Genomic DNA, 23,278 nt, shown 5'->3' on the forward strand with positions numbered 1-23,278 from the left:
TGTTGGGGCTTTGTGGCTGCGATAAAAGAGCAACGCGCGGTTGTGCCGACACATCGCGCCAACGACACACCGCCGGGCACGACATGGGGCTGCACAGCGTCCAGGAAATGGTGAATGTGTGTGCGTGCAAGTGCGTGTGTGAGCTAAAACCTCAGTGACGCCTTTTTGTCCGATCGCAGCTGAGCGGCAAGAGGTTAGAGGTCACCGAGGGCCGCGTCCACGACGTCGACTACGACTACGAGATGGCGGTCGGTCGGCAGAAGCGGGAGGACGACCGCAACCTCCGCTCTCACTGCCAGCTGTTGTCCGGCGAGCTGTCGGAAGACGACAGCGGCGGCGAGCACGACGAGGTCAGCGTGGTGGCCCTCAATGTGAGTCTGCGCACACGTGCACGCATGCACGCACAACACGCCACTTTTGGCCTCATATCGGCTGCCTGGCCGCCAGTCCGTTGTTCATTTCTGTGACATGACAACGACTTGCGACCAGTCTGTTGTTTGTCCTCTCTGGGTTGTGACCAGTCGATTTTCTGAGGCAACATGATGATGACGATGTTTGCTGTTGTTGTGGCGCCACCCTCAGGCACACGGCAATACGACATTAATGATGAGCTTTTAAAAGCAAACCAAATTTGATCAAATCATCTCATAAAACTCATGTTAGGAAAATTACTCGTGCAAATTAAAAACTGGGAAGACAAATTCCTTGAGTAATTTTTGGCCAATGAATCTGATTCTGAATTGTCACGCTACTGCTAATCTTTGCGAATCTGATTCTCGAAATTGGGCGCTTTAGGAAATAAGTAAAGGTTGAATGAAAAAAATAATGTGAGGACGGATGTGGCTGCGTTGCAGATGGACAAATGCGGACGTCTGCGTCTGGAGACGGTGGACGACCTGTTCAACATCCTGCAGCTGAGGAAGAGGAGGCGCCAGAGGAAGGCGCCCTTCCACAAGAAGAAGTCAGAGGCGTCCACCGAAATGCTGGTGAGACAAACGTTGCCCCTTGCAAGCCACGCGAGGCGCCGCGTCATTTCACGTCACCATGGCGTGACGCCATCTTGATTTCTTTCAGCCCGACATGGTGGAGGTGCCCCTCTTCCTCACCGCCGCCGTGGACAACAAGATGGCCGTTGTGCACAAGTACCTGAATGAGGGGGGAAACCCCGACGCCGTCGACCACGTGAGTTTTACCACCTGCCAAATGTTGATCCGAATAACTCCAAGTGTTACGTGAGCTCCCTCTAGTGGCATCCGAAAGGATGACTCAATTCCATACGAATGAAATTAAAGCAAGCGTCTTAAGAATGACGCATGTGGCGTGCTCTTAAGTACACTTCAGTAGCTTTTAAGCTTCAAGTGTGTTTTAAAAAATACGAGCACAATTTGTGTTTAACTTGAATGTTCTGGTCAAAAATTGTGGCTTCCGATAATATGAAATTTTCTTTTCAGTTTTTGAAGTACACTTAACTGCTAACTTTATTTGAATGTCGGTGCTCAATTCAAGAATAGAACTTGTGGGTGATTAAACCAGTCCTTCTCAAATGGGCTGCCAGGGGAGGGGAACTTTTTTTTTCTTTCTTTTTTTGCTGTACTTATGTGTGTGATTCGCTCCAAAAAGTGACGTGGCGCATACTAACGCCGTTGATCAAGTTATTCAGCAAGTTCGAAATTCTTTTTTTTGTTTTCTTTAATGTGGGCGTATTCATTAATGACGTGAACTATAAACATTTTCTTCTAAATGATACTCAAAATAGTCATGGCTGAGAGATGCAAAATTTTCGTTTTTTTTTTTTAAACTGAATTCTACTAAACTTGCCTTTTCTGCAAGGAAATGTGACGTAACGTCCTGTCCTTGGTTAATAAAAAAAAAGAGAAAACAGTTTTTAATATGATCAATGAAAAAAAAACACGGCTGTTTAATTGTTTATTAAATTAAATGTTTATTTGCAGCCTCGCCCTATTTGGTATTTTAAAGTGTTGCCCAAAAAAAACAAACAAAAAAAAAATAGTGTCCTCGCCCTTTATGGCAACATTTGCCCTGATTGCTTGTGTCTGTGCTCAGTTTCAGAGGACCGCCCTCCACAGGGCCTCCTTCAAAGGTCACGTGGAGGTTATGACTGCACTGCTGGACGCCGGCGCCGCCATCGAAAGGATGGACAAAGTGAGACGGGTGTCCTTCGATCACTTTGAGATGCCGTGGGAATGAAATGCCAATGACTGCGACTGTGTGTGCGTGTGCGTGCGTGCGTGTCTGTGTCAGCTGGAGTCGACGGCGGTCCACTGGGCCTGCAGAGGCGGGAGCCTTCCCGCCCTCCAGCTCCTCCTCCAGCGCGGCGCCAAGATCGGCGCCAGAGACAAGGTGGCCCTCTCACCTCTTAGCCACTCTCAGGCTAGCTGAGGCGGAGAAATGCCGAAATGTGAACTAAAAATGCAGCCGGTCGTTGTCGTTTGCAATAGACGTGTTTTGCTTTGCTTTGTGCAGCTGCACAGTTGCCCTCTGCATGTGGCCGTCAGGACGGGACATGTCGACTGTGCCGAGTACCTCATCCACTGCGGCGCAGACGTCAACGCCAAAGACAGGGTGAGACCAGACACAAAAGCCGCTAGTCCCCAAAAGTGACTCCAGTCCAAAGCAAAGGATCAAGAAGATCAATCTTGACCCTCAAAGGTTTCTAGTCCCGGGTTCAAGTCAGAGTCCAAAGAGAAAGACCTTAGTCCTGACAGACGGTACTAGGAAAGTTCTAGTCCCAAAATAAGATTCTGTTCCCATGAGGAGGGAAAACTCCTGGGAATGTTTTTGTCATGAGAAAACTTCTAGTCCCAAGTTAAAGGTGACCTTGGCCGTCTTTGTGTGTTAGGACGGCGACACTTGCATGCACGATGCCGTGAGGATCAACCGCTTCAAGATGATCAAGCTGCTCATGATGTACGGCGCCAGTCTCAACGTCAAGAATTGCGTCAGTATGACCGCGCACCTCACGCACGCATGCTTGTCCTCACACATGCCACATGTGCTCAACGTGACGCACACATGACGTACATGTGTGCTAACTGTTTGGGTGGCGCACGGGCCTTTCCACGCATTTCCTCACACGGATCACATGTCCTCGCGCGTGACGCCGGCGTGGCCTTGTGCACGACAGGATGGGAAGACGCCGATGGAGACGCTGTACTCGTGGCAGAACGGCGCCAAGAGCCTCCTGTTCAACTTCAGCGAGGAGAGAGTGGAGCTTCACGAGAAAATGATGTGATATCACCCATGATGTCATCACATGCTGATTTGGGCTGATTGTTGACGTGAACCCAACGTGAAAAGCGTTGGCGTGACATTATGGTCAAATGTTGCTGGACGACATTTAGTTTTTTTCTTCTTGGCGTCGGCGACGCTTCCTCCATTTTGTTTTTGTTTTTCTTTTCTTTCTGTTGTTGATGATAGATGGCCAGGGACAACTTGTCCTAACTTTATTGATGTTTTCATCAACTTGGAACTTGTCCCCTGATGATGACATCACAGGCAGATGTGTTTCTTAGCAGCATGAGCAAGTATTCCTGTTTTTCTATTTATCTGATTCCAGTAATGGCCGTGAGACATTTGAAAGGAAATCGAGTACGTAAAGACAGATCGAGTACAAGCATCCAGTGGAGACACGATAAACGACTGCCGATGACCTTTCGTAACTTTATTGGAATGTTTGTGAACATGCAGGAGTGAGCAATGTTTGGGTTGAATTTAATAAAATGTATTTATTCATTTTTTAATTTGTTAGACAAAGTAAAGAATTGCTTCATTTTTTTTTTACATAAAAGAAATATTTCAGATTCGCACATTGAATTACTACTTCAATGCGAAAATAAACAATTTGACAAATTTGACTCACACTTTGGAAATATGGCGGCTGGATGGGAGATTTTTTTTGGGGGGGTGGTCTTGATGGAAGATGTTCTTAGGAAGTCGATAAAAGTTAACAAGAAGTTGTGTGTGTTCGTGAACGTTGTCAATAAATTTGATTGCTTCGCAAGCGTTTCCCGTTTGCTGACTCGGCAATTGGCGCAGAGACGTCACGTGTGCGTGAGTGTGTTGTCAATAAAGTTTTCAATGAGCACTTTTATTTGGAGCGTTTTCCGGCTGGGTCGTCAGTCATAGGCTCGGCTGCGGGGTCGGCGACCGGGGTGGGTGTCTGAAAAACGTGGAAAACGTCCCAGGAGGCGGGAAGCAGTCGGCGGCGGAAAATCCGGGACGCCAGGAAGGAGAAGAACAAGATGCCGGCCAGGGAGCAGAGCATGGCGAAGGTTTTGACTGGGAAGTGCTGCACGTAGACGCCCGTGTGGACGTCCCAGACGCCACCCGGGAAGCGTAGCGCGGGCGGTAGGCCCAGTAGCGGCTCGCCGCTCAGCGCGCGCACGACGAGGCCCACCACCCCGCCCAGCATGGCGCCGTACGCGTTGGTGCCGGCGAAGAAGACTACACAGAGCAGCTGCGGGAAAAGCACGTTGCAGGAAACCTCGGCCCCCACAAACCAGAAGAGGATCACGCTGGTCTTAAGGCGGGTCAGCGCCGTCCCCGCCACGCCCACCGCCACCACCGTCGCCCGGATGGCCAAGTTCAGCTCGCGCTGCGACGCCTGCAGGGCCACAAACTCAAGCGCGTGCACCACTACATCGTATGCCCCTTTCGCTCACGCACGTACTTGGACGTGTCAGCGTATACCAACCCCCGTTCCGTGCCGACACGAAGCGCTTTCTTTCGCTTCGACTTTTCGGGCTTTCTCACCTGCGGCCTGAGGATGTTCTTGTAGATGTTGGCCGTGAAGACCGAGGCGGCCGACAGCAGAGCGGAGTCGGCCGACGACATGACAGCGGCGGCGACGCAGCCGATGCCCAAAATGGAGACGTACGGCGGTGTCAACGTCTGCAGCACCAGGGGAAGAATCAGAGCCGCCTGGTCACGCTCATAAGGGGACGGTGAACCGTACGACGTCCGGTTCCAGTCTGAACACAAAACGCGCACGGATGTCTTAAATGCAACAAACATCCCCCTTTTCCCCACCGACATGAATTTCACACGGGCTACCCCTTTTCACATTGACTTACGCCTTTCCTTTCTCACTGATTGGAGAATAATTTCCATGGACATTTGCCCCTTTCACAATCACTTCACCCCTTTGACACTGACAAATGGCGTGGACATTTTAATAAACTGACGTATTCTCCAACTTCATAAAGCATCGAGTTGAAGTGATGCGTCGTAAGGCTGCACACCGGTGTCACCTGTCGACGCCCCCGTGGCCCCCAGCAGGATGGGGGGGATGCCGAAGACCACGAAGACCGCCGCCGAGATGAAGCAAACGCGCTTGGCGGTGGACGGGGACGACGCCGACAGCGTCCTCTGGTGGAAGGACTGATAGCCAAGACTGCCCAAAGCCTGAGGGAGCAGAACCCCGCCCACACACCTCAGTCGGTATCGCCTGTTTTCTCTGGCGTTAAATTGATGCCACAATCACGCAAGCCTAATGTCAAATAGCTCAAACACAAACAGTCGATAGAAGGGTCTTCTGCGTGCTGACATGCTCTTCTTATTATTTTAATCCTAATTCAAAAATATATTTTTGTAAATAATTTTGATTGGTTTACCGTTATTGTCCCTTTAGTTTTATAAACGTTTTTCTGTTCGTTTTATTATTCTTTATTATTTATTATTATTAGACGTCGCCATGGTCGTTGTCTTACAATAGCGCCGCGCTATTCGATTCCAATTTATATGACACCATCTGGAAAGCGCTTTTTTACAGCTATTGTGAAATGCGCTATATAAATAAAGTTGTACTGTATTATTTTTTTACCCCACCTCTCAGTTACAATTGGACTGTAACAGCCAATCAGAAACAGCCCTTGTGTCCGACTCCTGATTGGTTAAGAATTGTGGCACAATTGTCACGCCTGCATCGCAAGCGTGAATCAGCGTTTTGTCTGCGAAGAGGTGAGAGAAAGTCATAAGCCTAAAACCTATTTTGTGCGGACACTTGAAGGGTCTTTTTCTCGTGAAACACATTTTTGTATGCACAAAACATGTTTTCTACGCTGTATTTGACATTATGCTTACATAGTTGTGGCACAAATCGAACGCCATAAAACAGGTCTATCATATCACCGCGGCCCACTGTGCAACACAGTCGTATTGGGAACACCCCGGTTCTAACTGGATCCTTCTCATTGGTTGACTAAACGCCCAGTGGGCGTTCTTGTGTCCTAACAGTAACCTTCTATCCTTTCTCGATGACTTTGTATGCCAGCGGGCCCAGAAGGCCATCAAGGCAGATGCTTAGGACGCCACGAAGTCCAGGGGGGCGCCAAAACGGGAATAGGCGTGGGAAATTAATTGAATTTCTTTCTATGAACTCAAATGGAGGACGTCATCTGTCTATGGACTCAAATGCAAAGCCTGCATGCGTGGGCATGTTTATACACTGGCATTTATATGGGGTGCGTGTATGCATCCATTTAAGCGCACGTGCACGTGCGTGTGCGCCTCCACGCACTCACCAAGAAGAAATAATTATCCATAAGGATCCAAATGTTGCCAACGTTCCAGTCTCCGATCCAAGGCGCGTGCAAAGTGTTGTTCATAAGCGTGGAACCGATGGGCACCACGTGAGGATTGGACAGCGCGAACGGAACGCACGCCCACTACACACACAGGTGCACACACACACACACACACAGTGAGTGTGAGCGAGGACAGTAGTGAGCGTAGGCGTCGGCGGCGTGTTTGCAACCAGGCTGAAGAAGATGAGGAGCAGCTGGACGACGTCGGTGTAGGCCACCGAGTAGAGGCCCCCCAGCAGCGTGTACGCAATGGCCACGCACGCCGAGATCCAGATGCACACGCTGAACGAAAGGTCCAGAACCACGCTCATGGTCACGCCTAGGACGGACGCACAACCACACGCGATGTTTCGACAATGACACGCCGCACGTGTACGTGCGTGGGTGCGTGCATGCACCTCACCAAGGCTGGTGAGGGTGGAGGGCACCCAGAAGACGTCGAGGAAGAGCGAGGCACAGCTGAACACGGCCGTCAATCCTTTTCCGTACTTACGCTGGAAGGGGTCCAACATGGTGACACAGTGACTTGCGCGGAGCGGTCCAGCGAACACCAGCCCGCCTGTTCAAAAGCCGTCAGCAGCAACATCAACTTGGCAGTTATTTGTCATGAAATGTCATACGTTGACCTTTTGCCCTTTCTTACACACACACACACACACTATAGAAAACATACACATACTATAGAAATCTATCTAGAGCTTGAAGCCTCTTTGTGGATGAATAGCTCCGCATTTAATATGCCAAACTGCCTTTCGGAGTGAGTGGAATTGCATTCACTGCCAGATGGCTGCCAGGATGGCCGAGTGGTCTAAGGCGCCGCGTTCCGGTCCCAGTCTCCCCAGGAGGCCTGGGTTCAAACCTCGAATTTCCCCATTGTGGGACTAATAAAGGGAATCTTAATACAATGGCTGTAGTGCCAATTTTTGCTCACAAGTCAAAGCAAAAAAATTGGTGGAATGATGTCTTGTATCTCAAGGTGCAACTGTGATGCCCTTTTATACACTGACCAACTAGTTAAGTGCAGGGCAAGACTTATTTTTTTATCATGTTTACCAAGAATAAAGGAGGTGCTGTATCCCAGCGTGACGGCTGCGGCCCAGGCCAAGCCCATGGAGGGCGTGTACACCATCTCGGATAAACCCACGATGAAGCCGCCTCCGACCCACGTGGCTTCGGGAGGAAAAAACAACACACACGTTGACTTACCGTGCAGGAGAAAAAAAGCAAAAACAACCCCTCCCTCCCCCCGAAAAAAAAAAAATTAAACATTGCGTTGAAAGATGCTCACCGGTCATGGTGAAGACGCCCACGAGCAGGCTGATGCTTCGGTTGCCGAGCAACGACATCTCCAGGGTGCCCGTCTCCCGCTTGCGCTTCTCCCTCCTGGACTTGACTGACGCCCAGATGCCGATGGTGAGGACCAGCGCGTAGAAGAAGAGCATGGAGATGATGCCCGGAATGTTGGCAGCCATCTCACATGGAAGGATAAAAAAAAGAGGTAAAATCACTTTGGAACCGTTTGAAGAATAGCACCTTTTTCACGTAAATATATGACACAGGTGCACGGCCATTAAGCGGAACACATGCAGAGCGGCTGCAGAATAGTTGCTCATTACTAAAATGATTGTTGACATCGGAAAGTTCAACTTCAACTTGCTACCGTGAACAAACAAATAATCAAGGCACTGAGTTCAGCATGGTGGAAGAATAGTGTGGACGTCCGCCTCGCAATGCAGAGGTGCGGGGTTCAATTCTGGCTCTGGCCTTCCTGTGTGAACGTTGCATGTTCTCGAATCATGGGATCGCTCAAGTGGGAAAAGCAGTTCGAGGGCGCTGGTGACGCAGGTTAGAATGTGTCCACCAGGGGTCAGGAGCGCTGATGAAAGTAACTAATGAAAGTCGAAGAAGAAAAGGAGGCTTGTGATTGGCGTGTTTCAAACTGACAGCGGCATTCCACTTTGTTGACGTTCTGGCGTGACCGTGTTTGTGTCATTTTGCGAAGGCTCGTCATTTCCTTCGGATTTTTCTTGACGTTTTTTCTTTTCGCTCTCGAATGTGGCAAAACGAGCTAGCAGGTGAGCGTGAAAATGTTATTGACTCGGTTGTTGGTTTGCCTGTCTCTTTTTTTTACATCCCAAAAATAAATCGACAAGCGCCTAGCGGCTTGGTAGCTTTTAGCAGTTAGCGTGCTTGAAAATGACGTCACATGCTAGAATTGCACCAGTTCGCTTTAGACTTTTGACGTTTAAACTAATATTTTTTGGGGTTACGTGTTTACTTTTTTCAACGAATAAGTCGTGATTAAACGCTTATGAGACACAATTGAAATACCATTAATGTGTTCCATCTTCATAATTTTTGTAGCAATTTTTAATGAGGGAAAAATAAAGCATAAAATAACAGAATGTGTCGTAATTAACTGGCGTTCTAAAGTATGGCTACGGCCTGTTTAGTTTTTTTTTCAAATAAATGAGTGGCTTTAAGGGATGGGGTCTCGTGTATCAAGCACTGGATTTCGAGTTGTTCCTTGCCAGTGTTTTCCTTTCCTTTTAAATTCCATATTCTCAAATTGTCCCAATTAATAAATGGATAAAAGTGCATTAGTGACTGCAGCTCTCCTTTCACACATGCAAGAGCATTCAACCCCCCTACACCTTCACTTCATTTAAGTGGCGACGTATGTGAAGATTATTATAATTCAGATTTTGGGCTGTAACACAAAGAAAAAAACCAAAGAAAACACACAACCAAGCTATGTGTGCTCCCAAATGTTGTCCGTTGGAGCTCTAGTAGGTGGCGGTACGACCCGAATGTGCCGTCTTGTCTTGTGCATTGTGCCGGTGGCGCGTTTGGGACGCCAGTGAAGTGAAGTGGTCTTCCGCTTGACGCCACATCTAGAATTTAGTTTGGTGACGTGTCTTGAGATTTTTCTCTTTTCTTTCAAAGTTGTTGTAGCACACTAAGAGTTATCAAAAGCTGTTTTCAGCACGTGTTCATCTTGTTCCAGGATGATGGAGTCTTATCAGCTTGTGGAAGACCACAACAGTTTGTGGGCAGAAAGCAGCAGCAGCCTCCTCAGTGACTCCCAGCTGACTCAGGTACTGGCTGGCATGGATGGCTATATTAGATTGCTATGCTATGATTGCTGTGAGCAAAAATATTAAAATTACAACTCAAACGATTTGGTTTAATAACAAAAATGTTCCCTTGAACACAATCAATTTAATTTTTAAATAAAATCTTGAATATTAAGAAACATCAATCCAAGCGCTTTTTCCTCCCGAGGGTCATGGGCATGCTGGAGTCCATCCCAGCTGTCTTCAGGCAGTAAGTGGGGCACACCCTCAACTGGTCATCAGCCAATTGCAGGGCACAAAAAGACAAACAACCATCCGCGTTCACCATCTCACCAAAGTACAATTTGGAGTGTTTGTTGAACCTACCAATCATGTTTTTGGATTGTGGGAGGAAACCAGAGAACTTGGCGAAAAGCCGCGCTGGCATGTGGAAAACACGCAAATTCCTCATAGGAAGGCCAAAGCCAGAATCGAACCCTGCACCGCCAAATTCTGAGGCGGACGTGCAGACCAGTCATCCACCAAACCGCCCCATTAGGAAACATGTTCCAAGTTCAGGTTAAAGCTGCACTCGGCACGACTTTGAGTTTCTAATTGCCACGACTGTAAAATGCGTCTGTGCTGGAGTTAGCACGGTGGCAAAATCTGATTTGTCTCCAATGCGGTGTCTGTAACTGCTCACCCATCCCCTCTCAGCTCAGCTGAAGGAGGAAAAAAAGTGGCTGGTCTGTCACTCGTTTCAAAGAGACCACTCGTTTAGTGTGCAATGCTCGTCATCTTTGCAAGCAGCCAATCACATTGCAGTGTGACGTCCCTCCTCCTCCTCAGAAGGGAAAAAAGAAAAGCAAATCATGTCTTTGCTCAACCATCCATTTCTTTTCTGACTTTGAGTGCCTTCAATCTGCTTTAGAGCCTCTGCCTAAGTTTTGTTTTTGTTTTTTTTTTTGACTTGCTTGCTTCTTTACGTCGTTACAGTCTAGCGTGTCACTGATGGTGTAATAGTACATTGGCCTGACTTGTGAGCGGGCAGCGTGGGTTCAGTTCTCACTCGGTGACGGTGACCCTTTCAGGGTGTGGTGCGCCTTTCGCCCGTAGTCAACTGGGATAGGCTCCAGCACCCTCTCACGGCCCTGTAAAGGAGAAGCGGTGTGGATGATGATGATGACATGACACAATCTAGCGTATGCGTTCGAATTTTTCAGGGAAGGTGATGACTTTGAGTGAGAGGCGTAGGACGACGTTTCTAAACTATATTGCCGCTGAAACCATGCAAAGGTTTTCTTATCTTGTGCTTCTCGACTAGTCGCCAGTCATGTAGACAAACGCACGTTCCCACCTCGAGCTGAGTTTGATTCTGGAATCAAGCGGAGATGTTTTGGGGAATGATGGCAGAAAAGAGCACAGGGGGGTCGACACTACACAGGAAGTTTTGAGCCAAGATTTGAATCCTGTATTTCGCAACTGTGAATCAAACATGCTAATCACCGTGCTGCCATCGACCAGGTCACGTGAAGAAAAGTCACACGAACACGATTGGACGGCCCTTGTTCATGTCAAGACCTTTTCAGTCACACTTGTTATTCGTGTGCGTGTGCGTGCAGCCCAGCAGCTCGGAAGGGAGCGAACGTGTGAAGGTGTACGTCCGCGTCCGACCCTTCACCGTGGCCGAGTCCCAGAGTGGCGAGTCGAAGGTGCCCGCAAGCTGCAAGGTGTTGCCACGCGTGTGCAACTTGTCAACACGTGTGTTTGTCTGCAGGACTGCGTGACCGTGGAGCCTCCCGACACGATCCTGCTGAGGCCTCCCGGCACCTCGCCGGCGGCTCGCCTTGGCGCCGACAAACCCTTCCCGCACACCGCTCAGCGCTTCTGCTTCTCTCAGGTCAGCGACGCTAAACGTTTCCATTCATGATGGAAAGTTTCAAAATGAGGTCAAAAATGTTGTTTTTCTGCAGCCCCAAATTGATTTTGCTCTATCCCGGAGACACAAAAATCAAAAGTCAGTTTTGACAACACGCTTGGACATGCGATGGCGGCCAAAACATCACACAATAGACAACACACGTACCCGTTGATTTTTTAAAATTTTTTTATCTTTTATTTTTCCACACTTGCAAGAAGTTTTGACCATGCGAGGTGAAAAGGATCAAAAAAGTAAGCTGAACGCTAGCGCAGCAGCTTTAGCGTTAGCGGTCTTTGACCGCCCATCTGGTCCTCCGCTTCGCTGTCAAGAAATATCAAGCGCAGCTTTTGCGGTTAGAAAATCAGCACTCGATTGCAAATCAAATTCCATTCAGTCCAACTTCACCTCTCAACTGTGCCATTATTTTGACAGAACCTCCGGTCCACCGAAATCCGCATTGTGTTGTTGTCGTTGCCGAACAGGTGTACGGCCCAGACAGCACCCAGAGGGAGTTGTTCCAAGGCACGGTGAAGAATCTGCTCCAAAATGTTCTCCACGGAGGCAACTCGCTGCTCTTCACTTACGGGGTCACCAACGCCGGCAAAACGTTCACATTTATTGGTGCGCCCGCCTGCGCTTCATCTGCTCGCTCGCTCGGACGGCCTCTCACACGTCCGCCGTCCGTCGGGCAGGTCCCGACGGCGACGTCGGCATTCTGCCCAGGGCGCTGGATGTGATCTTTGGCAGCATGCGGGGGAAACTCTTGAGCGGCGCCGGCGTCAAACCTCAACGCTGCAGAGAGTTCATCAGGTTGAGCGAGGAGCGGCAAGCCGAGGAGGCCGCCTTCAAGAGCGACCTGCTGCGACACTTCAAAGACGTAAGGAAGGCCCTCCCTCCCTCGCTGCCCCGCCGGCTCGCTTCTTGTTGCGCCGCCTCTTGACGTTCATCTTGTCCCGCTTGCTCTTCTAGTGCGACAAGGTCGGCAGCAGCTTGTGCAACTCCAGCGGCCCGATGCACCCCCAGGGCAAGTCGGGATACTCGTTCTTTTGGTTGTTTGATCAACGCAACGTCTAATCTTGTTTGTCATTTGCTTTTGAGAGCAAAAGTTCAAACGCAATCATCTCGTCCGTTGTCCGATGCGCTTCTCATCACAAAGCCAATTTGTCAAACGTGATCTTTCCTATGAAAGACGTTGACGGTGAACTCAGGCATTTGTTTCTCAATTCAGTCGACCGCTGAATCGTTGCAACTTTGCCGTTTTTTTTTTCCATTTCGCGCGCGTCAACTGTTGGGCTCTTTTGGGACTCGGCAGACTCATCACCGCTCCCGCAGACGCAAGACGAGGCCCCGAGCCTCCGAGTGGAAGCCGACACCAAGTTCTCTGTGTGGGTCTCCTTCTGCGAGATCTACAATGAGAACATCCACGACCTCCTGGAGGCGGTGCCCGGCGGAGCGGCCCGGAGGACGGCCTTGCGTTTGTCTCAGGATGACAAGGGCAACGCCTTCGTCAAAGGTCAGCGAGCGCCTCGCCCGAAATGGTGTCGTTTGCTCGCGTCAATAACGCCCATCCTCCACACGGCAGACCTGCGCTGGGTGCAGGTGGACAGCGCCGACGAGGCCTACCGAGTCGTGAAGCTTGGCAAGAAGAACCAGAGCTTCTTCTCCAACAAGATCAACCAACTTTCCAGCCGGAGGTCTCGATCGCCGCACATGCATGCATGTCAACACGAACATAAATAACCACGTCAACATTTGCGATGGAACCAAAGCAAACTCTCAGCGTCGCATATCTTGACACTCGAAAGTCGTTGGCACGATTAGCAAAAGTCCCAACTCTCGAGCGCACAAGTTGAGACGACACACGCTACGAGGCCCGAAACGTAGCCCGACGCAAATATACACTCGGAAGCGCAAACATCTCCGATTGTTTTTTTTTTTGCAGTCACAGCATCTTCTCCATCCGCGTTTTGACGATTAAGGACGCCCAATCTGCCCAAGTGGTCGCTGTCAGCGAGTAGGTGGCGTGCAAGGCCACCGATGGCGTGTACAAAAAAAAAAATCAGCAAATAACAATCTATCATTGGTGCGCACGCAGGCTTTGTCTGTGCGACCTGGCCGGCTCGGAGCGCAGCGCCAAGACTCAAAACTGGGGAGAAAGGCTGAAGGAGGCGGGAAACATAAACACGTCGCTGCTCATCCTGGGGAAGTGCATCAATGCCCTCCGACACAACCGGCACGCCAAGTCAGTTGCGCCTGCGTCTGCGTCTGCAAATGTGTGAGAGCAACACGGACCCGTGTGTGTGTGTGTGCTTGTGCGTGTTCAGACTGCCGCAGCACGTCCCTTACCGCGAGAGCAAGCTGACGCGCTACCTTCAGGCCTTCTTCTGCGGCCGAGGAAATGTGTGCATGATGGTCAACGTCAGCCAGTGCGCGTCCACGTACGACGAGACGCTCCACGTCCTCAAGTTCTCGGCACTGGCGCAGAAGGTGAGCTTGCAATTTGGATGATATTTTGCAATTTTGGCACCTCGAGGTCTGGGATGCTCGCAAAAGGTCCACTGTACAGTACATAAACAAGTTGTTCAAACGGATTGGCCCATCTGATTGGATCTTGAGTGGTAATCATATTTTTTTCTTCTTTTTTTCACCTCACCGATCGAGTATGGTTTCCAAAATCGTGATTCAAATGTAATATGAGTGCTCGCTTTTACGTCACATCCGAATGGGCGCGTTTACTTGGCTGGCGTTGCGGTTGTCTGTTTCTTAACTGGAATTCGAGTTGCTCTTTTGGCGGTGGAAAAAAATGCTAAAGCTCGCAACCGGACTGCTAAGTTGGCAACACTGACTGTGCTTTTTGTACACAAACGATGTTGTGAGTGGAAGCGGAGCAGGCGATCCTTAATATGGATGTCGAGATTCATGTCCATTTAAACTACTTTAAATATCAGCTTCCACAACAATCAACATTTTCCTACTTGTCCATATCTGACAACCTACTTCAGTAAACAAAATGGCAGGTTTGCTCCGATTTGAAAGTGAAACTGCTGAAAATATGCATCGATGTAAAAAAAAAATTCTGATCACAAAAGGATTTGTCATGATAACAGTCCATTCCATTGTACATTTCTTCCTTTTCATGTCTAGTTCTGTAAACGGTCAGAATAATTTGTTCATTTTCAGGTTGTTTTGGTGGGGGAAAGTTATAAATGGACTTTTTGCAACAACAACATGCAGGCTTTGGTTCTCAAATGAGTTATTCATTTGGGGGGAAAAAATCAACTTGTATCGCCGCCTTCCACATGGAGTGGCTGAGTGCTGACGTGTTGCGTGTGCCCTTCAGGTGGTGCTTTTGCCCAGCAGGGCCGCTCCTATGCCACCCCGCAAGCCCCGCCCCAACAACGGCGCCAGGAAGACTCTGCGAGCCTCTCTGATTGGCTGGGAGAGCGGCCTGGAGGACGTGCAGGTGGGGGAGGGGCCTGAGGGGCGCGGTCGGCGCCACCTGCTTCGTCCTCATTTTGCGCTCGTTTGCATAACGTGTTTGTCTTATCTCCGCCAGGAGGATGATGATCATGATGAAGAAAACATGTCAGTGGAGGACACCATGCATGAAGGCGAGGAGGAAGAAACTGAGGACAAAGTCGTCATCAGCAAAATGACGCACCAGGTTTGACGTTTGTTTTCTTAACAAATGCTATTTGGATCAGGGATGACTCGTTTTGAGAGCGTCAATTCAAAAGAAGGCTTCATTAAATGTTACTTGTTAATTGGTTGCTCGTCATTAGTTAGATGAGCTTGGAAAACGTCAGTCTTGACATTGTTGACTTTGACATTTTCAACATACGAGTCCGTCCAAGCGGACGCACTGCGAGTCAACGCCTGAAGAAAAACGGCGCCATAATGCTTCGCAAACGTTGGCACCGGCTCGACCGGAAACTGCAAACATTGGTCGATGAGTCCATAATTTTCGGCCAACATTTTTGTCGAGCCTTTGCTCTGCACGAGGACGAGGATGTGGCGTGAACGTTTCAGTTTGCGTGGCGAGACGCCACATTAAGAACCGATGTCGTGCCGGAGCTTAATAGGCCGAGGACGGACGTCCTTGCCAACGTTTGCAGGCGGCGGTTTCTGGCTCGTTATGTCCACAATGCGAGGGGAGGCCGCCCCTGTCGATGAAGACGAACACATTAGCTTCAGCTTCAATTGTCCTCTTGAGCAGCAGGTGGCGGTGTTGAGACGTCTTCAAATGGCGCTGAAGAGGGAACGAGCAGATGGCATGCTGGTGGAAACTCGCGTCCGGGAGGACATGAGCCGAGAGTTCAGCCGGATCTTCGCCGACATGCAGAACGACTTCACGTGAGTCTTTGTTAGCTTTAGCAGGCTTTTTTTGGGGGGGGGGGGCTTCCGACGACATCAAGGTGAAGGCGTTGTTGTCATTTGCCGTCGGCAGGGAGCGTCTGGCCAGAGAGACGCAACTTCTGGAGGAGCGAGCGGAGGAACGTCTGCAAATATTCAAGAAGATGACTGACCAGATGGCCGCCTGCAGAGAGGTGAGGGGAGGGCAGTGGAGGGGGCGTCGCTGTCTCCAAGTCGCACTTCAGTGACACCTTCAAGACTCAAAATGGAGTCGTGAGGCTCCGAACGGGCTCGGCTGCGATGTCAACAAGCCCCCGCGCGCATCGCTGACTCGTAGAGTCGTTTATTTCGGGTCTGACCATTTGCTGAAAACTTCGCCTCATCGTTTTGTGGCATGTCGAGGTGATTCAGAACCTTTTGCGGCGTCAGTTGAGCTTTGGTAGTGGAAGACAAGAAAGAAATCGGAGCCGCTGAGAACAGAAATGGGAGACCCCCTCCAAAATGAACAACACACGTACGTGCATATCGCGTGTGTGTTTTGTGCGCTCTATTATCAATTTATTGTTCTTACGTTGGAGAGATTAAAACGAAAAAACAGATTTCCCCCATGATGGGAATGATGAAGTTGATCCCACCCCCCTCTTTGGCATCGTCCTCGTCTCAGGTGGAAGACAAACGCATGTCGGACGGGCCAAAACTCTCCGAGTGTGTGGGCGAGCTCCAGAGCAGCGCGATGAAAGCGGGTAAGCTCAAAGTGGGCCGTCGAAGCTCGGACGCCACCTCGAGTTGTCCGCCAGCTTCCACACGGTCACACACTTCCTCCGTGGCAATGAAGGTGAGAGCAGTGCGGCGGTGGCGGAGGAGAGCAGGCTTGCGGCTGAGCTTCAGGAGAAGCGTTGTGCTCTGCTTGAGCTGGAGAAACGAGTGTGCGAGTTGCAGGCGCATGAAGAGCGCACCTCGGAGGAGAACGCCTCCCTCAGGCGGCAGATGAAGCAGCTGCAGGTAAGCAGTTCGAGGACATGTTGTGACGCCCCCTGGTGTTCAGACTGAGACACCACACTTGAATGAAACCTGCCCACAGAACAAGATGACATGCTTGCCTTGCTAAAACGCTTGTTAAATATTGTTCAACGTTACGTTAATTTTATTCTTTGAGTTGCGGAATTGCATATTTGGTTGGGACTTTCTTTGGCCACATGACATTCAATATATAATTTTTATCATTTTATTTTATTGTGTGTTGCGTACCCCAAAAAAAACATTTATTTATATATATATATATATTTTTTTTTTTTTTACCCTTACATACAAGGCGCTTGGGAGTTTCTCAATGTGAAATATGCTCCGCCCACTTTTGCTCCCTTCCGAGCAAAATGCGAGGCGGGACTCACATTTTTTTATTTTTAGTTATTTATTCTTTTTAAGCCTTGGTCAACATTTACGAGGCAGCAGGCCAGCTGCGCCCTCATTTCGAAACATTGGCGAAGTTGGCGCTACTTTTGACATGAATCGTTTTTTGCGTTGATGTGTGCAGGATGTGCTGACTGGCCTGCGTGAGGAGCGAGCAACCCAAGAGGACGCCATCAGCGCTCTGGAAAAGAAGCTCCGAAAGATGGAAGAGGCCCTGCAGGAGGTCAGCAAATCCAGCGAGAAAGCCGACGCCATTCTACAGGACATGTTGGGCTGCCAGACCGCAGCACTGGCAGAGGCCAAGGATGCCCCAGAGGAAGACGCAACCGCCCAAGAGGACGCCCGAGATGCTGACAAAAGAAGCAGCGAAGCGACGTTGGAGTGGGAGAAAAGCAGGAAAGAGGAAGTTGGCCGGCTGCTCGCCCAAGTTCAGGAGTTGACGGCTGCATTTAAAGCTTCCCAACAACAGGTGAGCTGACGCAGGCGTCTCTCTCATAAAGTTTGGCAAATTGGAATTAGGGTGCGAATCTAAAATGCTGGCGTGGGGACTGATGTCATGTGAGCATAACGCCGCCTAGCAACCAACCAACCGTATGAGGCTTCAAACGGACTTGAAGTGCATTTGGCACACATGACTCCGGCTACGAGAAGGTTTTTTTCCCAGCAACCTTTTGTCTTGCTTATCTCCTTACGCTTCGCCGAACAGACACAAATTGAAACCGATTGCGACTGTGGAGTCACACGCCGGAAATTGCATCCCAATTGTAAGGTTACGCTACTCTCTTGCATAGCCGGCGCAAAGACCGAAATCATTTTGGACAGGCGAGACCTTCCACTGCTCCCGTGTGCTTGAAAGCCTCCTCAACCTTCTTAACGTTATTAAATAGTTTTCAAATGCCCTTTTCTGGGCCCTCCTCGTAGTATAGCGAGCTCTAACTATCGAAGAGGCAGCAGAAGTTCATCCCGATATTTCTCAATCTTTGTGAGTGAGTAATGTCAGCGCCTGACATGACAGGAGGTGGTAGTTGCCGTGACAACCGTGATGATGAATGGTGCATTTTGTGGAAACGAACACAGGTGGCCAACGAGATGCTTCGAGCGGAACAAGCGTCCGCTCAGGTGCGAGCCGCCCAGGAGAAGATGGCCGCCCTGCGCCGGACCGCAGAGGCGTCCGCCGCCCTCGGCCGGCTGCCCAGCGAAGTTACGGCGGGCGAGAGCTGCACGTCGGAGCTCCCGTGCGTCCTAGAAGATCCGGCCCGCCGGAAGCTCTCGTCGGAGAAGCTGCTGGAGAACGTCGGCCTTCGCCAAGCGGCGGGGGAGCTGCGCGAGCAACACCTGCTGGTCCGAGAGCTGCGAGCGCAGCTGCGAGAACATCAGGAAGCGTCCCAGAAGCAGCTGGAGCAAGTCGGCCGCCAACTGCGTGAACAGGAAGCAGCGTGTCAGCGCCTCCAGCAGAAACTCGATGAGCAAGAGCGGCCGAAGACGCAATTGGAGGAAGCCAACTTGGAGCTTCGGACTAAAGTGGCGTCCTTGAAGGCGAAGGAGGCGACGTCACAACTGCTGAAAGACGAAGAGACGACTCTGATGAAAGCGTCGCAGCCGCAGGTGAGCAACGGGACGGGTCACCGCCAAAAGAAAAAACAAAACAAACTTGCCAAAGCAAAGCATCCAAGAAGGTGAAAGTGTCTTTTCTTTTTTTAATACAAAGACCAGATTGTCTGGAGGCAATATCACACAATTCTGACGCGGATTTGAACCACGGGATATTTTTGCAATTTCTTGCGCCGTCTGAAGTAGCTGACGTCTGTTGTTGTCGCTGAATGAGTCATCGCTTCCTTCCGAATCACCACAAAAGAGATTTTTATTGGATGTTTGATGGCACCAGTTGAAGCGCCAACGCAGCCACTCAACATTTTGGCGGCCGATCTTTTCGCATTGCTGCCGCGCTTGCACGTCGAGATAAAACGTTGGAGAGGAAATGTTGCCAGCAACCATAAATTGTATGTGGCGGCATTCGTCTGAACACGGCGCATGCGGAAGAATAATAACGGATGAACGTTGGCGTTCGGTTGCAGACGGAAGAACCGAACTCGGCCAAGTTGGCGAGCAAGCTGCAGGCGTCGGCGCAGGAACGTCCTGACGCGGACGACGTCCAGGCGCTCCACGAGTGTCGGCGGCGGGAGTTGCTGGCCGCAGCGCACGAGGCCATTGAGCAGAAGGACGCCGAGCTGGAGAAGGCGGCCCTCCAGATCGCCAAGTAGGCCGCAATCCGTTTCAAACTTGTTTGCCATCAGGAGAAGGAAAATAAAAGAGAGCGAAACTTGTCCGGAATCACGTCATTGTCCAATTTTGCTCCAAGACATCAAATGTTGGGAGGACAACCTCAGCTTTTATTTCATCTTCTTTTTGGTTTGAGATCGAGTGGAACAACTTTTTGTGTGTTTGCAGACTGAAGGAACTTGCCCAGCTGGACTCAGACAAAGTCAAGAATCTGAATTTGGATCTGCATAGGAAGGAAGAGGACTCGTGCGATCTCCGAGAGAAGCTGGCCGACTACAAGAAGCAGATGCAGCAAGTTCACAAAGACGTACGTTGGGCGCCATCGCGCGATTGTTGCCACCGAGGCGACGATGACGACGCTGATGGCGTTCTTGCAGATCTGCGCCATGAGAGAGGAAGAGCGGCTCTTGAGGCAGAAGCTGTCAGATGCGGAGAAGCTGAAGAAGCAACTTCAGTCGGACCTCACAAACAGAGACAGAACCATCCAACAACTGAAGGCGGTGAGTTTTGACGAGTACGAGAACATGTTGGACTTCAAGATGACAAAAAGTGACGCGTGTGGCCGACCTGGAACGGTCCGCGATGTTTTCTCTTTTCTTCCTGTCGGTGTAGCTGGCGGAGAACAAAAGCGCCGAGACGACGCTGAAGCTGTACCATGAAGCTCGTCAAGGTGAGCGCGCGCGTCTTGACGCTCACAAATGACTTCCAAAGGAATCAAATGTTTCCTCCTCGTACGACACATGGCATATGGCCGACAAATTAATCCAAATTGGATCGGGTCTTCTTTACCTTCACTTCTTTGACAATTAGGTTTTGCAAAGTTTTTTTTATTAACATTCAATGGCCTTGCTTTTGACTTTATGCTCGTGGTCTGGACCCAGCAAGCCGTCCTCGGTGCAAAGACGTCCGTCCTGGGCCAAAGTTGCGGCGTCGATATGCTGCCGTGATGGCTTTCATCAACTGCTGTCGTCTCATCCCCAAATTGCCGGCCGCTGTCTCACTCAATCGCCGAAGCTCTGCGTCTGCGCAACACGCCTGTCCACTCGCCCGCCGACCTATGTCACGCTTACTAGTGATAGACCGATTATCGGCCGGGCCAATTATCGGGGCCGATATTTGGCATTTTGCAGATTATCGGCATTTGCCTTTTTTTTTTTTTTTTAAGGCCAAAAAATTCAAAGCTGGTTTATTTTTGCTCGCTGCAGCGCACTTCTTTCTCTCTCCCTATCCCTCGATCTCCTTCTCCCTCCCTCCCCTGTGCTCGTAGCCCTGCCTGCAGAGGCAGATTGGCACACCAGATTGCTTACTTGCGCAGCCAATCAGCAGTAAGCTGCCCGTTAGCTTTTTACCTCAATTCACACGCACAACTGGGGTGGTCCCGCGAGCGGCAGATTTTGCAGAAATTTAAAAAAATGTCACTCTACTATTTTCTGAGGTCTAAAAAAAAAAAAGAAAAAAGTGCCTTAACATGTTCAAGTTTTTCAAAGTTTTGACACCATTTTACCCCCTTTTTTTTCAAGAAATGAATATCGGCTTCCAATATCGGTTATCGGCCTCCGTGACTACTGATTATCGGGGTTGGCCATGAAAAAAGCATATCGGTCTATCACTAACGCTTCCCCAAGGCCGACGTGACAAAAATTGAAATTGTGACGAGCTGATGCTTTTCCACGGTCGACGGACATGCGATTGGATTGACGCTTCAGGTTGTCGTGTTTGTCGCTGGCACGCAGAGCTGGAGGCCAAGCGGCGGCTGGTGGACGACATGCGCTCGGCTCTCGTGGAGCAGGAGGAGACGCAGGAGCAGATGGAGCGCGTGCTGGACCACAAAGTGCAGCTCATCCACGAGCTCAACGAAGGCAAGATGTCCGTCCACACGCGGCGCAAATATTTGCACCAGCGCAATTGGCTCGCCGATTTTTTTTCAATTGGCAGATACAACAAAAAACATTTACTCCAAATGACCTTCATATGTTTTTAGGAGACATTATTCCTGATTGGGTAATTTGTTTATGAGAAGATGTTGATCACGTTAACGATTTCTCACAATTAGGAAATGGCTAAATATTAATATGCAGCACTGGATTTCTTGGTCAGTGTTTGTTTTTAAACGGTCCCATTCCTAGATAATAATAATAATAATAATAATAATAATATTCCCTTTATTAGAATTAGAATTAGAATCAGAAATCCCTTTATTGTCATTGTACTCAAGTGTGCAACGAGATTAGAGGGCTCCCCTCTCCAGTGCAATACAACAATAATAGTCCCACAATGGGGAAATTCGAGATTCGAACTCAGGCCTCCTGGGGAGACTGGGTCCTGAACGCGGCGCCTTAGACCACTCGGCCATCCTGGCAGCATAATCACTATGTCCCGACGCTGGTGAGCTATTTTCACAACAGACCTGCACGTTATTCACGTGTTTCCTAAAATAGAATGCATGTTCTGATTGTTGCAGTAACAGTTTAACCTGACTTGATGGTAATTTCTGGTAGGCCGCCAATTGTGTTTCCCATTGTACGTAAGCGTGAAGTTGGCTCACGCAGGTAAGGCGAAGGACAATGGCAGTGATGTTGTGTTCAAAGTGGAATGAACGTTGGCAGTGACGAACATTTTGCAACTCATATGGAGAAAAAAAAGAAAAATGCGTCAATTGAACTTGCTGTTGAAACGTAATGAACAAAACGCTCAGATGACTCCGCTTTGTTCAGAGTTGGACAAAGTGAAGGAGCTGCTGAGGCAGCAAAATGGCACCATAGACGCCTCTTCATGTGACCTCCAGCTGGCCAAAGAGGAAACGACAAGCGTTCACGAGATCCTCAAGGTAACCACGGCAACGTTATTGATTTACCATCAAAAGATTAATATCGACAATGTTTAACATGTGATGGACCTTCACGTCCAATGTTCTTCACGTGCACACGTTGCCATCATAATTTTTCTTGAGGATAAAAAACTCTTTTTTTTCATGAAATGTATTCATGTCAGGATTACATTATTTTGGATTAATGTGATCCTAGTTGACAAAACTCTTTTTTTTTTTATTCCCCCAAAATAAATGCATACTAAACTACAAACGGGATGTTATATAAATATTGAACCGGTTAGCCTCTGGTCAATCTGAAATTGTTGTTTCTATGATCATTTATTCACAAATGAGAAGCCGTTCATTTGAATGTTTTTGTTGAAAAATCGCCATGAATATTTTCGATGTCAATATTGATGAAAATCACGTTGCCCATTATTTTGGCCTCGATCGGTCGTGGCGGAATGAACGAAGGTCATCTTGCACCAGAGAGTTAAAGTTTGCTTCATAGGGAATAACTCCCCTCGTGGGAACTGTCGGCATTCCAACTTTTCTTTCGGAAAGATCAGATGGCTCTGCGTGACCGTCGCGTCGCGTCGCTCGTCTTTATGGACGACAAGGCTCAATAGCAATCATCAGCTTACCTTGTGCTGCTCTCGTGTTTTTCTTCAACAAAACACGAGAGTTGTTCTTGACCGAGGCAAACCTTTTCACCGCACTGCATTCGTAGCAGGCCAAGCGTCTCCATGAGATTGTCGGATCTCTCCGCCCCTCGTCAGTCATGTGACATGATGACATCATAACGAGTGTTTAACACATAACTTATTCCCTGTACATTATTGAC

The 23,278-nt window shown here is 49.3% G+C and overlaps 3 protein-coding genes across 8 annotated transcripts in view; 2 read left to right on the plus strand and 1 right to left on the minus strand.

Annotated features, from left to right (window-relative positions):
* On the plus strand, positions 1-4,021 carry ankrd1a (ankyrin repeat domain 1a (cardiac muscle)). 2 transcript variants are annotated; one of them, XM_088304656.1, is made up of 9 exons: positions 1-110; positions 180-371; positions 855-986; positions 1,075-1,182; positions 2,065-2,163; positions 2,263-2,361; positions 2,485-2,583; positions 2,861-2,959; positions 3,146-4,021. In XM_088304656.1, the coding sequence occupies exons 1-9, from the start codon at positions 84-86 to the stop codon at positions 3,251-3,253; spliced, it is 963 nt and encodes a 320-aa protein (XP_088160782.1). In that variant the 5' UTR covers positions 1-83; the 3' UTR covers positions 3,254-4,021. The 2 variants fall into 2 exon arrangements, with proteins under 2 accessions (XP_088160782.1, XP_088160781.1); XM_088304655.1 differs by having other exon boundaries at positions 13-116.
* LOC148329689 (high affinity choline transporter 1-like) lies at positions 3,529-23,275 on the minus strand. 3 transcript variants are annotated; one of them, XM_088304654.1, is made up of 10 exons: positions 23,079-23,274; positions 10,731-10,812; positions 7,894-8,077; positions 7,659-7,775; positions 7,009-7,164; positions 6,776-6,924; positions 6,543-6,686; positions 5,271-5,424; positions 4,774-4,991; positions 3,529-4,624 (listed from the first exon to the last, which is right to left on the minus strand). In XM_088304654.1, exons 3-10 carry the CDS (start codon positions 8,075-8,077, stop codon positions 4,109-4,111), a joined length of 1,638 nt encoding a protein of 545 aa, XP_088160780.1. In that variant the 5' UTR covers positions 10,731-10,812; positions 23,079-23,274; the 3' UTR covers positions 3,529-4,108. The 3 variants fall into 3 exon arrangements, with proteins under 3 accessions (XP_088160780.1, XP_088160778.1, XP_088160779.1); XM_088304652.1 differs by having other exon boundaries at positions 5,262-5,424; XM_088304653.1 differs by lacking the exon at positions 10,731-10,812 and having other exon boundaries at positions 5,262-5,424; positions 23,079-23,275.
* Positions 8,566-23,278, plus strand: part of LOC148329690 (kinesin-like protein KIF20B) — a 20,454-nt gene continuing 5,741 nt past the window's right edge. For all 3 annotated transcript variants that reach the window (XM_088304648.1, XM_088304649.1, XM_088304650.1), the window contains exons 1-26: positions 8,566-8,680; positions 9,613-9,703; positions 11,284-11,373; positions 11,439-11,561; positions 12,065-12,203; positions 12,275-12,459; positions 12,552-12,606; positions 12,895-13,095; positions 13,165-13,276; positions 13,525-13,596; positions 13,678-13,824; positions 13,907-14,069; positions 14,923-15,045; positions 15,139-15,246; positions 15,799-15,935; positions 16,030-16,129; positions 16,600-16,678; positions 16,771-16,937; positions 17,470-17,814; positions 18,423-18,950; positions 19,421-19,602; positions 19,794-19,932; positions 20,003-20,125; positions 20,238-20,295; positions 21,359-21,484; positions 22,340-22,452. In XM_088304648.1, coding sequence (XP_088160774.1) covers positions 9,614-9,703; positions 11,284-11,373; positions 11,439-11,561; positions 12,065-12,203; positions 12,275-12,459; positions 12,552-12,606; positions 12,895-13,095; positions 13,165-13,276; positions 13,525-13,596; positions 13,678-13,824; positions 13,907-14,069; positions 14,923-15,045; positions 15,139-15,246; positions 15,799-15,935; positions 16,030-16,129; positions 16,600-16,678; positions 16,771-16,937; positions 17,470-17,814; positions 18,423-18,950; positions 19,421-19,602; positions 19,794-19,932; positions 20,003-20,125; positions 20,238-20,295; positions 21,359-21,484; positions 22,340-22,452 — 3,705 coding nt within the window. In that variant the 5' untranslated portion in view covers positions 8,566-8,680; position 9,613. The remainder of the gene's footprint in view (positions 8,681-9,612; positions 9,704-11,283; positions 11,374-11,438; positions 11,562-12,064; positions 12,204-12,274; positions 12,460-12,551; positions 12,607-12,894; positions 13,096-13,164; positions 13,277-13,524; positions 13,597-13,677; positions 13,825-13,906; positions 14,070-14,922; positions 15,046-15,138; positions 15,247-15,798; positions 15,936-16,029; positions 16,130-16,599; positions 16,679-16,770; positions 16,938-17,469; positions 17,815-18,422; positions 18,951-19,420; positions 19,603-19,793; positions 19,933-20,002; positions 20,126-20,237; positions 20,296-21,358; positions 21,485-22,339; positions 22,453-23,278) is intronic.

Source organism: Idiotropiscis lumnitzeri, chromosome 9, assembly GCF_059441095.1.
Source record: "Idiotropiscis lumnitzeri isolate Australia: NSW breed Sydney's pygmy pipehorse chromosome 9, RoL_Ilum_1.0, whole genome shotgun sequence".
Taxonomy (NCBI): Eukaryota; Metazoa; Chordata; class Actinopteri; order Syngnathiformes; family Syngnathidae; genus Idiotropiscis; species Idiotropiscis lumnitzeri.